General features: G+C 40.7%; 1 protein-coding gene across 4 annotated transcripts in view; it reads left to right on the plus strand.

Annotated features, from left to right (window-relative positions):
• Positions 1 to 363: 363 nt before the first annotated feature.
• Positions 364 to 16,932, plus strand: part of LOC125462244 (E3 ubiquitin-protein ligase MGRN1-like) — a 149,119-nt gene continuing 132,550 nt past the window's right edge. For all 4 annotated transcript variants that reach the window (XM_048552043.2, XM_048552044.2, XM_048552045.2 and 1 more), the window contains exon 1: positions 364 to 837. In XM_048552043.2, coding sequence (XP_048408000.1) covers positions 750 to 837 — 88 coding nt within the window. In that variant the 5' untranslated portion in view covers positions 364 to 749. The remainder of the gene's footprint in view (positions 838 to 16,932) is intronic.

Consider the following 16,932-nt stretch of genomic DNA (forward strand, 5'->3'; position numbering starts at 1 on the left):
TGCTATGCCTGAACAAGTTAATTGGCCTTCAACATGTTAAGGCTTAGTCACACACCATTAAAGACCTAAACCTGAGGTGACACCCTCGGAATCATATCAGCTGGGCGAGGAAACAAGGGAAGAGAAGCCTGGGTAATGCACCATTCCCCAACACCAAAAAGCTGCCAGGACACACAGGGAATGGGAATAGACAACCAACACGAGAACAGCGTGACAGAGACCGGAAGTGGCGTTTATCCTTGCGGTGCACCCTGGATAATGGTGTCTTTCCTGCCTACTGAGTGCCGTCACCGTAGGGAGCCGAGAACTACAGTTCCCAGAGTTCTCCAGTGTCCTTCCCCCTTCCACTCTGCGCATTGGGGACCGGGACTTCCGGCGGTGGAAAGTTTGCGACCGTTTTATGACGGAACAGAAAATGTTCCTTTTGTGGGTGCCTGGAAAGATGAATTAGTCTTCGTTTGGCGAGAGATTTGTTCTTTTGTAGCTTGAGTTCCGATCGAGGGCGTGCACCCTCCTCCCCCACCCCCCGAATAGTAGTTGTTCCTTGTGTTCGGCTTTAAGGCTGGGGTTGGTTAATTGAGGGCGACTGTGAAGGCCCGAGTGGGTTTGAGGACGAGATTGTTTGAGGGTGAGGGGCTGAGACGTTTTGAGGGTTTATGTGAAGGTCTGAGGGCGGAGGGTTTTGTTTTAATTAAAAGCGGCTTTGAGTTTTCAGTTGCCCCCTGCCCTGAACTCGGGACGGTATAACCATGGGCTCGGTGCTCAGCCGGAGAATCGCTGGAGTCGAGGATATCGACATCCAGGCCAACTCGGCCTACAGATACCCACCGAAATCTGGTAAGGGACAGTGACCCCCTTCGCCCATTGGAATCAGTTCTGTACTTAATGATGCAGGTGTTTGTGTGCTGTATGTTCAGTTATACTTGTGGTTCTGACCATGAATTTCCGAATAGGTGGCAAATATATCCATCTCGATCATGTTAGTTAATGTCTTTCTAAGAAATTCTTTGTTTGAGTGTTTAGAATATAGACGTAAGATTACTGGAGAATAGTATGGAGAAGTGTAAGGTTTTCACTTTGCGAAGAATACAGAAGTTTTTTTAAGTGTATGGAATTTATAAACAATACGACAAATTGCTGGGAAATCTCAGTAGGTCTGGCAGCATCAGTGTAGAGAAAGCAAGCTTCACGATTCTGGCCCAGTGATGCCTCTTCAAAACTCCAGCAATTTGTAATTTTGTAAATGTTGATTTGTAATTTGTAATTTGTAAATGTTGATGTTCAGAAGTGTATAGGTGTACTTTGTAGAAGAATCACGAAGTTAGCTGCTGGGTAAAGCAAGCAATTTGGAAAGTGTATGGCGCATTGTCCTTAATGAGAATGGGATTGGGTTGCAAAAATGAAGTAACCTATGATTTATGTAAAGGACTTTGAGGCAACTCCTGGAATACCAATCTGAAGAAGAGTCTTATCCAACTTGAAATGTTAACTCCGTGTTTTGCTCCATAGGTGCGATCAAACCTGATTTGATTTATTAATACTGTCACATGCACTGAAGTACAGTGAAAAGTATTGTCTTACATATTTTACAGGCAGATCATACTACACAAACGCATCAAGGCAAAAGAAGAGAGTGGCGAATACAATGTTAGAGCTGCTGAAAAGTTGGGGTGGGGTCAGAGAGAGATATCAATGTTAACCTATTGAATGGACCTATTTAATGTTAATAACAGTGGGAAGAAGTAATTCTTGTGTCTTACTTTATGAATACAAACAGTTATATTTTCTGCCTGGTGATACAGAGTATACCCCAGTGGGAGGGATCTTTGGTTATGTTGGTTGTTTTCTTGGTGCAGCGGGAGGTGTAGATGAAGGTATTGGATGGCAGGAGGGTTTATGTGGTTGACTGGGCTGTGTTCACAACTCTATGTAGGCCCTTTCATTCTTGGAAGGGGCAGTTGTCGGATCACACTGTGAAGCAAAGGATGCTTTCTGTGGTGTTTATGTAAAAATTTGTAGGAGTCTTTATCAACATGCCTAATTTTCTTAGTCTCCTAAGGTGTTGTTGTGCTTTCTTGACACCAGTATTAATGTGGGTGGACCAGGACAGAGCATTGGTGAATGCCACTCACAGGAACTTGACATTTCCTCAGCTTCGTTGATATAGGCAGGGGCGTGCCCTCTACTCCGCTTCCTGAAGTCAATGACCAGCTCCTTCATTTTGCTGCTGTTGATGAAGAGAGTGTTGTCTTGACATCATGCTGTTCAGCTCTTTATCTCCTTCCTGTAGTTTGTCTCCATTGTTTGAGATATGCCCTAAAATGGTACTGTTGTCAAATTTATAAATGTGGTGGGTGTGGAATTTGGCCATTCAGTTGTCTGTCTGTGTATAAGGAGTATAGTAAGGGGCTATGTACACAGCTTTGTGGAACCCTGGTGTTGAGGGTTACTGTCGAGGAGGTGTTGTCAACTATTCTTATTGATTGTGGTCTGTTGGATAGAAGGTCGAGAATCCAGTTACTGAAGGGGGTGTAGAGACTTAGTTTCTCGAGTTTGAACATGAGTTTGTTTGTGATGCTGATGTTGAAGTTGTAGTCAATAAATAGGCACCTGATGTATGTATCCTTATTGTCTAGATGGTCCTAGGTCCAGGGAGATGGTGTCTGCTATGGTCCTGTTGCAAATTACAACGGATCAAGGCAACCTAGGATGCTGAAGTTGATGTGAGTGATGACCAACTTCCCAAGGCACTTGAGATAACAAGATGTAGAGCTGGATGAACACACCAGGCCGAGCAGGAAGGTTGATGTTTCGGGCTTGGACCCTTCTTCAAAAAGGCCTCCCAAGCACTTCATAACTTCATAATTATGGATGTCATAGATACCAGGTGATAGTCATTGAGGGATGCTGCATAAGTTTTCTTTGGTACTGTGATGATGGTGGTTGTCTTGGAGCAGGTAGAGACTTCAGGTCCTAGTAAGGAGAGGTTGAAGATGTCGGTGAATACTCCCGCCAGCTAGCCCACACAGGATCTGAGTGCATGGCCATTTATGCCGGTCGCTTTCAGTGAGTTCACCCTTAAGAATGCCGGTCCAGTGCCTGTGGTGGTGACCAAGGGTACAGATGCATCTGAGGCTGATGCGACAGGCGCCATCGTTTCTCTGACCTTTTGTTCAAAGTGAGTGTAGAGTGTATTGACATCTTCAGATAGGGATGTACTGTTGTCCGCGATTCTGTTTGACTTCGCTTTGTTGTCGGTTATGTTGTGTAAGCCTTGCCAAAAACAACAGGGGTCCATGTGGTTAGTTTGGGTCTCAAGCTTAGTTTGGTATTGCTTCTTGCCATCCCTGGCGGCCTTGTGAAGATCATATTTGGATTTCATGTACAGATTAGGGTCGCCCAACTTGAATGTCTCGCATCTGGACTTCAGCGAGGGAGTGGATCTTCTAGTTCGTTCACGGTTTCCGGTTAGGGAACTATCGGATTAACTTCTTTGATATGCAGTCATTTACCCATCTACTAATGAAATCTGTTATGTGATGGCATAGTTGTTCAGGTTCACTGCTGAGATTTTGAATATTAACCAGTCCACTGGCTCTAAAAGCAGCCTTTTAGAAGCCTTTCAGTTTCCTCAGACAAATGCTGCACTGCTTTCTGTACTGGTCCTCCTGTTACAATTTCCGCTTGTACATTGGAGGAGGAGCAGAGCATTGTGATCTGCATTTTGGAAAATGCAGATAGGGATGGAGCGTGGGCATCTTTTATGGTTGTGTTGCAATGGTCAAGCATGTTCATACCTCTGGGACAGGAGATGTATTGGTTGGATTTTGGTAGCTCGTTCTTGAGGTTGGCCTGTTGACTTTTTTTTTGTACTTTGTACTTTGTTTTAGCTCTGATTTCCAGTATCTGCAGCAATTTTCTTATATCCTGGAAGACAGTGTACATTTTTGGTCTCTCTGTTTGAGAAAGGGTGTACTTGTGTTGAAGTGCTATAGTGAAGGTTTACGCGATTTGGTTTATTGGATGCAATAGTCATCCGAGAAGTCAGGTATATTAGACCTCCAGTCTGGAATTTAGAAGAATGTGTGATATTCTTACTGAAGTGTATGAAATTCTGAATGGGTTTGAAAGTGCAAACACCTAGAGAACACATATATGATCTGATCCGATCTGGTGCTCTGAAAATGCCAGAGCAACTTTTGGCCTGACAATAACTGTAAAGATAAAGACGAGCAAAACAAGCAAACTTTTCAGATGTGTGACCTTACGTGAGGTTGTTTCCCCCGATTGGGCATGGATGCACAGTCTCAGGATAAGGGCCAACCTTTTACAGCTAAGATGAGAAATTTCTTCGTTCAAATGATTCTGAATCTTTGAAATTGTGTACCTGAGGGTTATCGATCCTCCATTGTTGAACATTCAAAGATGAGAAGACCTGCAGCCTCTTGAGGAATCAAAAATTTTGGGGAGCAGGTCAGGAAGCAGTAATTGTGGTAGATGACTTGTGATTTTACTGAATGCTGGAGTAGATTTGATGGGCCCTATGGCCTAATTCTCATTATTTATGTTCTTCTGAATTATTAATGGTTTATTTTTCACAATTCGATTTTTGGATTGACTCAGTTGGGATTGATAAAGTTGGATATTTTGCTGCTATCTTTCTTGATTTTTCTTACTATACTGTATTGCTGATTATACGTTTTTGTTTCTGGGAAGTGATTTTAGATATGATTCTTCAAAGTTATTAAATTAGATTTTATAATATTTTGTCGGGCAGATTTTATTGTTTATTCTGGCAAACTGACCTATTTGGATTATTGAAATTATTGCTTTTGAATCAGCGTAAAAATAGTACAGAATGCTGACTTGATTCATTCACAATCCTGGTAGCAATTTTTGAAGGTACTGAAGATGTCTTTTGTCTGATGTAATCTATTTAAAGCAATTGCCCTGTAATTAAGTGGAAACGGAGGTACTTTTGTTGTTTTGCTGCAGAAAAACCATCAAATTGGAAAATGATTTCTAAACTGAATATGTTATCAAATCTATTTAATACAATATATCTGGAAAATAACATACATTTTACAGCTATAAATATGTAAATATTTCTGCAAGAGTTAATACAATTTTTGTTCGGCAAAATACAAAATCTCAGAGGTTAACTGATAGTTTATGGCCATCTGACCTGATCTTCAGATTTTATGCTGTCTTTGTTTAAGAGTGACTTCCGTCCAGCCATAACGTATGTCTTGCCTCAGCACATTGTGCACTGAATTACTTGTACTTGCTTTTCTCCAGTCTGTGTCACGCTGATACTCTCTTGATTAATTGTGCAACCTCTGCAATCTGCAGCTCATTTCAAACAATGCCTGTGTCCAGTATTGTTTTAAATCTGGCATGTCTGTTTATAAGAATGCTTAATACTACCATGGTGCTTCAAATACAACGTTTTGTTCCCATGTTTTAACTGTTTCCTGTCTCAGGGTACCTTCTCTGCCTCTGTAACCTTTTTTCCCAACCAGTACTCCTCCTGTTACTTTTCTCCAGGTTCCTTTTTTTTGAAAAGCCCCCACCCCATCAAATATTCTCCGCTAGTTGTCGTGCTAGATCACCCCTAAAGAATCCCTTCTTAAAATGAAACTTTTCAATCAACTTTCATTGACTTTTAATTTTTCTCCAGCTGAACATCCATTTCTCCTCCTGTTTCATCTGTAAAGGAACTTGTACTATTCTGTAATATCAGAAATATCTATCAGTGCAAGTTGTGTTAGTGAGTAGGTACAGCAGATATTTTGTATTCATTGTGTATAAATATTTAAATATGCAAACAGAATTTTCATAGTTTAAAATGTGTGTAGTGGTATTATGAACTTAATATGATCAACCAGTCATCTTGTTATGACCACTTTATATAAGAAACGTTTGATTAATATTCAAGTTGTAATAAATTTTTTTTGTACAGAAATGCTTTTGTGGTTTTCTTGAACCCCACAAACCGGGTGAATCCTGGGTTTCACCCCTAAACTATGTGCAGTTAGCTGACTTCAGTTGGGATGGTGGTAGTACTGGATGGAGTATATCAGTCAGGGCTTTACACTTTACTTACTCTCCATGGCTTCATACCGAAGGATGTGTTTTTGAGGATAGTTTGATCCCTATGTAACTGTGACTGTGAATATGAATTGATTCCTTCAGATCAGAGTTGATGAATTGAAATTAGTCATATCACCTGCAAAACAAAACTGTACCCATTGAATGCATGAACATTTGCACAACTTGTATTAGGACTGTACATCTTAAATTGTTCTAATGGTGAAACGTTGCAATTAGCGTACAAATTTACTCTACCTAAAAAGGAGTTTGTGAACTAATTTACTTTAAATTTTGGACAGTTCTAGCAAGGGAAGATAATGTTCCAGTTGTCTGAATATTAGATTGACACCCAGCAGTATATCTCTGTCTAGACTTGGGGTGGTGAGCCCCCTTGCATCTGGTTGGGTTTCTTAGTGTAAGTTTTTTGGGCCCAATAACAAGTTCTTATGGTGGCTGTTTGCTATGGAAATAACTTATACCACAGTCTGTTGGTTGTAAAACGTAGTGGAAGTAATGCGTTCTTTCATGAGGAAGAGAATATGAATAATTATTCTGGATACAATGTTGAGTGTTGAGGCCTTGTCCATTTGTTCATTTTAAATGTTAGTGATTCAATGTTATTTTTCAAGTAGGCACAGGGGGTTATTTAATTTTATATTTGATGTTTGTGGCCCTTTTTACATGCTGTTGGCTGCTGTTTTTATGTTAAGAATGATGTCAACATTTCAGAACTCCTTTAGGACAGCCTGAAGCAATGTCACACAATGCACTATCTTTCAGGAAGTGGCTAGTGAGTTTAATTTAATCTGTATAGTTGAACTTCTTGCCTCGAAGAGAATTTGCATACACTTCACCTACATCTGGCAAACTGGAAAATATCACAATGTAAAAGCAAAATGTGGCAGATGCTGGAAATTTAAAACATTTTTTTAAAAAAAGCAGAAACTACTGGGATGACTTAGTGACTGAAGACCTGAAATCTTTAATCTTGTTTGTCTTCCCAGATGCTGATTGGCTTGAAAATTTCCAGCATTTTCTGTTTTCATTAAAAATTTAACAAATTCACTTGAATCTGATTTGGCTGAACTATCGTTGATAAGGAAAATAATTCACAACTGGACAAATTAAATTACTATAGCCAGGTAATAGGAGATAATCAAATGCTAATCAATAGAACGACTGATGGAAATTGGAGATGATGGTATCAGCCTCTCTCTCAACCAGTAACTCAAGGGCATAATGTAAAGGTTAAAGTAGTGTTAAAAATAATCCAAACATAATCACTTCAAAATCGATAAATATTGCAATATAGTTGTTGAGTGCTCGTGGCCTACCCAGCAGTTTTTGTGTTCTGCTGTGAGATCTTATCCTGAGCTGGGAGTCATGTTATACTGCTATTGTAGTTATTTGAATCCAGTTTTCCTGGATAATAAACCCACACCAAAAAAGACTTTTGCAGAAAGCGGATTACTGCTGTTTGACTTTTAATCGCTGTGCTTGTCCATGCATAAACGTTTCTTGTTTTTTTACTTGTTTTTCTCTTGCATTTCCCTTGCATTTCTTATTGTTTCATTTTTTTAAACTTGTGGAGTCCATTTTAAAGAAAGGAAAAGTGTGCTTGTCCCTTTTGTTTCTTGGTTTGGGCCCATCTTCTGATTTGCAGCATTCACATTTTCTAAGCTTATCAGAGCTGGCATATCAAGCTCCTACCCCTAACCCACTCCAGGGGTTGAAGGGGTCGTGTGGGGATGCATCGACTTATTCTTCAAAAATAGATTCAGATTACCAAAGAAGCCTTTCATCAGCTCAAGGTAAGGAATACCGCATGAGAGCTGTTGATGTACTCTAAAATTAATGAAATGTATTATATATTGTTTTGGGAACCTGCTTACCTTTAAAAGTGAATAATAAAACATTTATCTACCTTCTCTTCAGGCTTTAGTTCCTTCATTCTTAATTCTGTTTTATAGTTGTATTTTTATTTTTTTTTCCTTCACTTTTGCTTACTAAAACTTATACAGCACCTTATTGCATACCTGAAGAAAGACCCTAAACACAACACTTGTTTAATCATTCTTTAGGAAGTAGGTGTTACTGCTATAGCTGCATTGTCGTTCAAACATAACATAGAACATTACAGCACAGTACAGGCCCTTCGGCCCTCGATGTTGTGCCGACCTGTCATACTGATCTGAAGCCCATCTAATTAGTTAAACATGACCTACCCTTCATGTACCCATGCTGGGTGTTCCCACTGGGACAATTTATATCAAGATGTCTTGCTTTTTCTTCCCTAATGATAGATTCAAGCTTTTTCCTCGCTACCAAAGTTAAGCTAACTGGCCTACCTCCTTTTTTAAAAAGTGGCGTCACATTTGCTGTTTTCCAATCTATGGGAACCACCCCTAGAGTCCAGTGAATTTTGGTAAATAATTACAAGTGCATTTGCTATTTCTCCCATCACCTCTTTTAGTACCCTGGGATGCATTTCATCAGTTGATGAGGGTCGAGCTGTGGATGTGGTGTATATGGACTTCAGTAAGGCATTTGATAAGGTTCCCCATGGTAGGCTCATTCAGAAGGTCAGGAGGAATGGGATACAGGGGAACTTAGCTGCTTGGATACAGAATTGACTGGCCAACAGAAGACAGCGAGTGGTAGTAGACGGAAAATATTCTGCCTGGAAGTCAGTGGTGAGTGGAGTTCCACAGGGCTCTGTCCTTGGGCCTCTACTGTTTGTAATTTTTATTAATGACTTGGACGAGGGGATTGAAGGATGGGTCAGCAAGTTTGCAGACGACACAAAGGTCGGAGGTGTCGTTGACAGTGTAGAGGGCTGTTGTAGGCTGCAGCGGGACATTGACAGGATGCAGAGATGGGCTGAGAGGTGGCAGATGGAGTTCAACCTGGATAAATGCGAGGTGATGCATTTTGGAAGGTCGAATTTGAAAGCTGAGTACAGGATTAAGGATAGGATTCTTGGCCGCGTGGAGGAACAGAGGGATCTTGGTGTGCAGATACATAGATCCCTTAAAATGGCCACCCAAGTGGACAGGGTTGTTAAGAAAGCATATGGTGTTTTGGCTTTCATTAACAGGGGGATTGAGTTTAAGAGTCGAGAGATCTTGTTGCAGCTCTATAAAACTTTGGTTAGACCGCACTTGGAATACTGCGTCCAGTTCTGGGCGCCCTATTATAGGAAAGATGTGGGTGCTTTGGAGAGGGTTCAGAGGAGGTTTACCAGGATGCTGCCTGGACTGGAGGGCTTATCTTATGAAGAGAGGTTGACTGAGCTCGGTCTCTTTTCATTGGAGAAAAGGAGGAGGAGAGGGGACCTAATTGAGGTATACAAGATAATGAGAGGCATAGATAGAGTTGATAGCCAGAGACTATTTCCCAGGGCAGAAATGGCTAGCACGAGGGGTCATAGTTTTAAGCTAGTTGGTGGAAAGTATAGAGGGGATGTCAGAGGCAGGTTCTTTACGCAGAGAGTTGTGAGAGCATGGAATGCGTTGCCAGCAGCAGTTGTGGAAGCAAGGTCATTGGGGTCATTTAAGAGACTGCTGGACATGTATATGGTCACAGAAATTTGAGGGTGCATACATGAGGATCAATGGTCGGCACAACATTGTGGGCTGAAGGGCCTGTTCTGTGCTGTACTGTTCTATGTTCTATGTTCTAACCTACACTATTCCATGTACGTCCACATGCTTGTCCAATGATGACTTAAATGTACTTAAAGTTGGCGAATCTACAACTGTTGCAGGCAAAGCGTTCCATACCCTTACTACTCTCTGAGTAAAGAAACTACCTCTGACATCTGTCGTATATCTTTCACCCCTCAATTTAAAGCTATTCCCCCTCATGCTCGCCGTCACCATCCTAGGAAAAAGGCTCTCCCTATCCACCCTATCTAACCCTATGATTATTTTATATGTTTCAATTAAGTCACCTCTCAACCTTCTTCTCTCTAACGAAAACAACTTCAAGTCCCTCAGCCTTTCCTCGTAAGACCTTCCCTCCATACCAGGCAACATCCTAGTAAATCTCCTCTGCACCCTTTCCAAAGCTTCCATATCCTCCTCATAATACGGTGACCAGAACTGTACACAATACTCCAAGTGCGGCCGCACCAGAGTTTTGTACAGCTGCAGCATAACCTCTTGGTTCTGGAACTCGATCCCTCTATTAATACAAGCTAAAACACTCTGCCTTCTTAACAGCCCTGTCAACCTGGGTGGCAACTGTTGATTCACCATTGATTCACTTTTGAGAAGGTAGCATGAATGTCCATGAGTTACTGCGGTCTGCGTGATAAAGGGAAATCCAGGATTAGGACCCAGAGACACTGAAAGAATGGTGATTATATGACCAAGTCAGATTAGTATGTGCCTTGGAAGGAATGGTATGACAGTGTACCTGATGCCCTCTAAGGGCATTGAGACTGTGTAGTTTTAGTTTTTTGATGAAATCTGGGCAACTTTCTGCGGTGTGATATTTCACTCTGTATCCAGTGGTGATGATGGTGTGTATTTATGCTAGTGGAACAAGCACCAGTAAGGTGAATTGCATTGTCCTGGATAGAATTAACTTCTTGTGTGGTGTTATGAAACATTGAACATAAGATGTAGAAGTGGAAGTAGACCATTCATCTTATCAAAGATAATGGGAACTGCAGATGCTGGAGAATCCAAGATAACAGGGTCTCGGCCCGAAACATCAGCTTTTGTGCTCCTGAGATGCTGCTTATCACAACTACTTTCCCAGTTTTCCCTCTGTCCATAACAACTATGTTGTTTTTCCTGCCTGTGTGTATATGGGTGATTAATTGGCACAGTAAATGCAGATGGTTCACAATTGTTTACCTGTAGTTAGTCTATTTATTTGAAATAAACAGAATTTTTTTTGAGTTCAGCAATGTGCTCCATGCTGTTCTGCCAACGAGAATCTAAAGGACAAAAATTGGGGAATTCTGCATCCTTTTGTAAAACCTTAACTTTTATGACAATTCCAGGAAAAGCAGAGTTTGATTCCTAGTATGCGAGGTGGAACACATTTGACATTGAAGGCAGTCCAGAAAAGGTCTACTAGGTCAGTCTTTGGTATGAAGGGATTTTCTTATGTGAAGTTGTCAGTTTGGCCTGTACTTTATTGGAGTTTAGAAGACTAAAAGGAGGCCTCATTGAAACATAACATTCTTAGGAGGCATGACAAAGTAGATGCAAAGAGGTTGTTTGCCCTTTTAGGAGAGTCTGGGACCAGAGAGCATATTAAGAATGAAAATTGTCCATTTAAGACAGATGAGCTTTTTTTTCTGCAGGTAGTGAATCAATGGAATTCTCTACTGAAAAAGGCAGTTGAGGCTGGGTAATTTAGTATATTTAAGTCAGAGATACATTTCTTATCTCTAAGAGAATCAAGGATTATAGGAATAAAGCAGGAAATTGGTGTTGAGGATTATTAGATCAGATATAATCTAAGTGGCTGATTTTTGCCTACATCAAGGGCCTAACCCATCATTCTCTTTTGGACACAAAATGATTTTGCTTGAAATGTTGTCTCTGGCTGAAAAGAAAGACTGACTGAAAAAAGGAACTATCAGAAAATGGTTATTTAGCTGTGATATATTAACATGAAAATATGAGATCAAAATTGTTTTCTAGAATTATCATTTCAGTTTGTGGACCTTTCATAAAAACAGTCTGATCGACTGTCAAGCTGAAATATTGAGTCTGTTTCTCTTGAGTGTTTCCAATATTTTCGGTTTTTATTTAGATTTCCACTATTTTACTACTACTTCGGCTTCTGTCACCCAGTGTCAACAGTGTTAGTTGATGTGGAACATGTGTGTAATCCGTTGCTTGGTTAATGTTTTCTACTACTTTGAGTTGGAAGATTGTAGATTCAGGTCCTTCTCCAGCATGAGTGCAATGATCTGTGCTGAAATTCCAGTGCATTTTTGGTGAGCTGTTAGAGTGAGCTCCTGTCTGCCCCCTTGGTTGGGTGTAAAATACCCCCTGACACTATCTCGAAGAAGAGCTAGAGCATTATCACTTGTCTTGGCCAATATTTATCTCTCCATCATTGTTTTTTTAAAAAAAACCTAGATAAATCTGTACAAGACCACATTTTAATAAACTAAATAAAGTTAATTTGATGAATCCACATGTTAGTTTTGGTCAGTGATAATACTGAACAGAATGATAATGAAAAGCCTAGGATAGAATTCCTTTTTGGATTTCAACTCCCTTTCTAGAAGTCTTAATTTTTTGGGAATTCTGAACTATTTCTTCTTTTGCACGTGGTATCCAGGAGCACACTAAGTTAGCACAGTGGGTAACTGGGTAAGAAGGCACTGAAGACATGTTTAGGGATAATGGGGGAATCTAGCCCTAACATAGAGATCATATTTAATTGCAAAGGTTTCAAAAGGGAATAAAATAGAAAATGAAGGTAATTTCCTCACCTTGGAGGGGCCGGATGTGTTTGAGGTGGTGTCTGACCAATGTTAGTGGTGCAACCCCACTATTATAAAATTTTCTGATGTTAATGAGGTTCTAGATTCATATTCTGATATGACTAAGGATCTGATTTACATTTAGAGTTTTCGTTCTGTTATAAAGATTCTGTTGAAGATTACATCTTAAGTTCAGGAAAACTTTCATCGCCATGCGTAGGCCCAGATTTATCAATTGACCATAGATACATGTCTGCAAGAGGCCTAAGGAGCAATAAAATCCATACCCAGCTCTTGAGCAAAGCTAGTACGCTGACATGGAAGGAAACCTGCGACAAGGCCACAGCAATGGAAATGGAAAAAGTTTACAGTTGCAAAGTACAAGACAGTCCTATTCCTGAGCTAGTAGAAGGGATTCACTGAATATAAGTGGGACCCAGGCCATGGAAACTATTTTCAGTGCTGGGGTCAGAAATCTAGATGCTACTGTTGATGTGATAGCCAGCAACTATTGAAATGTCTCCTTTTCATTCGAAGTGCTTATCGGAATGTCAGTAATGTCTGGATGGCAGGTAGGAGTAGAGGAAACAGTATCCCTCCAGGTCGCAGCCATGAACCAGATCAAGATTGTGGCAGACTTAAAACTAGTTTGGGACCCTTTCAATTCTAGTATGTGCGTCGGACAGAAATGGATGCAGATGTTATTGATCAAGATCAAAAGTTTAACTTAGTCAAGAAAACCAGCATGGGGAAGGTGATAATGATAGGGCTGAAGATGCAATTGAAGCATCATGTCTGAGATTCGTCACTTTAATTGTGTCATTAATATAGCTGTAGGCATGTCTGTTATCTTGGAAGGAGAGTACTGCTGACTAGTTATTCCAAAAACAGTGTTCTGATGATAAGTAAACTTAGCGTCATGATGTATCATTGATACACGATCAATGGCAAGTAATCGAATGGTGTAAGGAGGAATTGGCTTTAGAAGAAGTGATTATACTGGAGTGAGTTATTCACAGTAAAGATCAGTGAGTGTATGCTGATATTGAAAAAATGCTAAGAGAGCATAAAGTTGTCTTTGAGTAAGGAGGATCAAGATAATTTTTGACATTTTGCAAGGCTCGTCTAATGTCTTGTCATAGTTGGAAATTAAGGAAGAGGTGAATATGGAAATTAATAGCAGCCCAGTATGAGATGATCCAACTAAGATTTTTTTTCATACCACGACCAAAGCCAAGAAAACCATGAGGAATGTATACATCTCAATTTCTTTGAAGCGAAATGGAAAAGGCACCTTATTTTAGTCAATGGCTATAGCAGGTGGATAAACGTTAAGTTTGTCTAATACAAGTACCAAAACTGGTGAAGGTTTGACGGGTTGGTTTACAATTTTTGGGACATCTGGTGCTTAGGAGAAGTGCTATAGAAATGCTAGTTGTGCTTTCCTTTCTCAGCAGCCCGGGGTTTTTAAAATGAATGGTTGTATCTTTGGAATTTGAGGGGACCATATGTTCCCTGTATATTTGGTGAAGTTCAAAGTAAGCTATTCTTTTTGTGGTTTAAAAGTACAACTATGAGATATTCTGAGAATTGTTGTAGAGTTTGCTGATATGATTTAAAATAGCACTTGACAATTATGCTAAATTGAGAGGAGTGGTACTGACTATTTTTCTGATTGTGATATCAGTGGAGTAGAACAATTGGGCAGGTACGTGAATAGGAAGGGTTTACACGAATATGGGCCAAACATAGGCAAACGTAGTTTAGTTTGGGAAACTTGGTCAACATGGATCAGTTGGACTGACGGGTCTGTTTCCATGCTATATGACTCTGTGACTCCTCTATATAACTTCATGTTTGCAGCTGTGTTGTAGGAAGCTCCACACACAGATGTTGCTAGATGCCGAGATATGGCTTTTCTGTTCCATTCTGGTTCACAGCATATTGGACTAGCATTTTCTGTAGCAGTCTACTGCATGGCACCATCAATTTTTTTATGCTCCACTGTATGCATTGAATTTCCCTGACCTTTTTTATACTGGAAATTACAACAAGTTAGAGATGCAAACTCCATGGTGATTGCCATGGGCATTTAAAATTAATAAACAAGTTGAAAGAAACATCCAGAGCTGCTAAACTGAAAACATTTCATTCCTCTCTTTCTCTGTGTCACTGAAAAGACACAAACACTCAAACTTGAGAGAGAATTCTGATGCAAGAAAAGACTTCGATCCTCACATTCAGGTGTTGAATCAGAAAACAACCTGCATTCTACAGATAACAGCATGTCAGCATTGTTTTAAAAACTGAGAGAAGTAACTCTGCACCTTGTGGTCTGGACTTTTGATCTTTATAATTTTGTTTTTGCCTATATTGTTGCACCCATAGTATGTATCCAACCCTCTGTCTTTTAACTGTCTTCATGTGGTGTGTTTTGTATGTATTTAGAATTAAAGGGGTATAATTTAAGTTGCATATTGATTGGTAATTCTTTCTTCATCTCTGCCACTCATTAAATAATACATTTGTTTACAATAAATAATTTCTTTCTGTTAATGTAAAACCCTAGCGTGAATTGCTTTTTAAGCCTGAATAGCAGTCAGTCAGTCAAATTGATCATCAACTTTACTAATCCCTTTCACCCCAATCCATGACCACCTCTGATACCTCTCTATCTTTCCTGGACCCCTCTGTCTCCATTTCTCATGGCCACCTCAAAACTGATGCCTATTTCAAGCCCACTGACTCCCACAGCTACCTAGACTACACCTCCTCCCACCCACCTTCCTGCAAGAGTGCGATCGCCTGCTCCCAATTCCTCCGCGTCCGCCGCATCTGCTCTCAAGATGGGGAGTTCCACTCCCAGACATCCCAGGTGTCCTCTTATTTCGAAGACTGCAAGATTTCTCCCCCCCCCACCACCTTCAGTGATCGAAAAAGCGTTTGACCACATCGCTTGCGTTTCCCGCAACTCTGCCCTCACAACCCCTTCCACAACCAAAACAAAGACAGAATTCCCCCTTGTTCTCCAGTATCATCCCACTAACCTTCGGATTCAATGTATCAATCTCTGCCACTTCAGCCACCTGTGTCCTGACCCCACAACCAAGGATATCTTTCCCTCCCACCCTTGTCTGCCTTCTGTAGGCACTGCACTTTCCGTGACTCCTTTGTCTGCTCCACACTCCCCACTTTCCCCTGCAACCTCAGGAAGTACTACACCTGCCCCTATGCCTACCCCCACACCTCCATCCAAGGACCCAAAAATACCTTCCACATCAAACAGATGTTTACCTGCATATCCGCTAATGTGGTAGCAACTGTGCTCTGATTGTGACAAATGACAGCAACTTCCATTCTCCTGCCTTCTTGCCGTAAGCGTTGATCTCCTTACCAATCAGGAACCTATGTATCTCTGTCGTAAATACACTCAATGACTTGGCGCCCAAAGACTTCTGCATTAGAGTTCCACAGATTCACCATTCTCTGGCTGAAGAGATTCTCCCTCATCTGTAATGTGCTCTAAAGGGTTGTCCATTCACACTGAGGTTCTGTCCTCGGGTCCTAGCCTCTCCTGCTAGCTGGAGACATCTTCCCATGTCCACCATATCCAATCTACCTCTAACTTTTAATAAAATTGCCCCTCATTTTTATCATTGTTTATTTGAGTACCAGCCCAGAGTCCTTTGACAGCTTCTCACCTGACGAGCCCTTCATTCCTGGGATCATTCTTGTAAACTTTTGCTGGACCCCTTCCGGTACCAGCATATCCTTCCTTAGATATTGGGCCCAAAACCGTTGACAGTACTCCACATGTGGTCTGACCAGAGTCTTGTACAGCCTCTGCACTTGTATTCTAGCTGTCTTGAAATGAATGCTAACATTGCATTTGCCTTGCTAATATTGCATTTGCCTTTCTAACTGCCAATTAAACTTGCATGTTTAACCTTAGCAGAATCCTGAACTAGGACTCCCAAGACTATTCTTCCTACTAAAGTGTATAACCTCGTACTTTCCCACATTGTATTCCATCTGCAACTTCTTTGTCCACTCTATCCAAGTCCTCTTGCAGCTTCCCTGCTTTCTGAACGTTTACCTTTCCCTCTATCTATCTTTGTGTCATTTGTAAGCTTAGTCGCAATGCCGTCAGTTCATTTGTCCACATCTAATGTGATCTGAGTCTAATGTCTAACATGAATATTTGCAGTCACAAAATGGATCTGTTGCTAGTCAGCCAATCCTGTAACTATGCCAGTTTCTTACCCATCACACCATAGGCTCTTCTCTTATTTATCAGCCTCTGGTGTGGCATCATATCAAAGGCCTTCTGGAAATCCAAGTAGATTACATTAACTGGCTCCCTTTTGTCTAACTTGCTTGTT

Source organism: Stegostoma tigrinum, chromosome 23, assembly GCF_030684315.1.
Source record: "Stegostoma tigrinum isolate sSteTig4 chromosome 23, sSteTig4.hap1, whole genome shotgun sequence".
Lineage (NCBI taxonomy): Eukaryota > Metazoa > Chordata > Chondrichthyes > Orectolobiformes > Stegostomatidae > Stegostoma > Stegostoma tigrinum.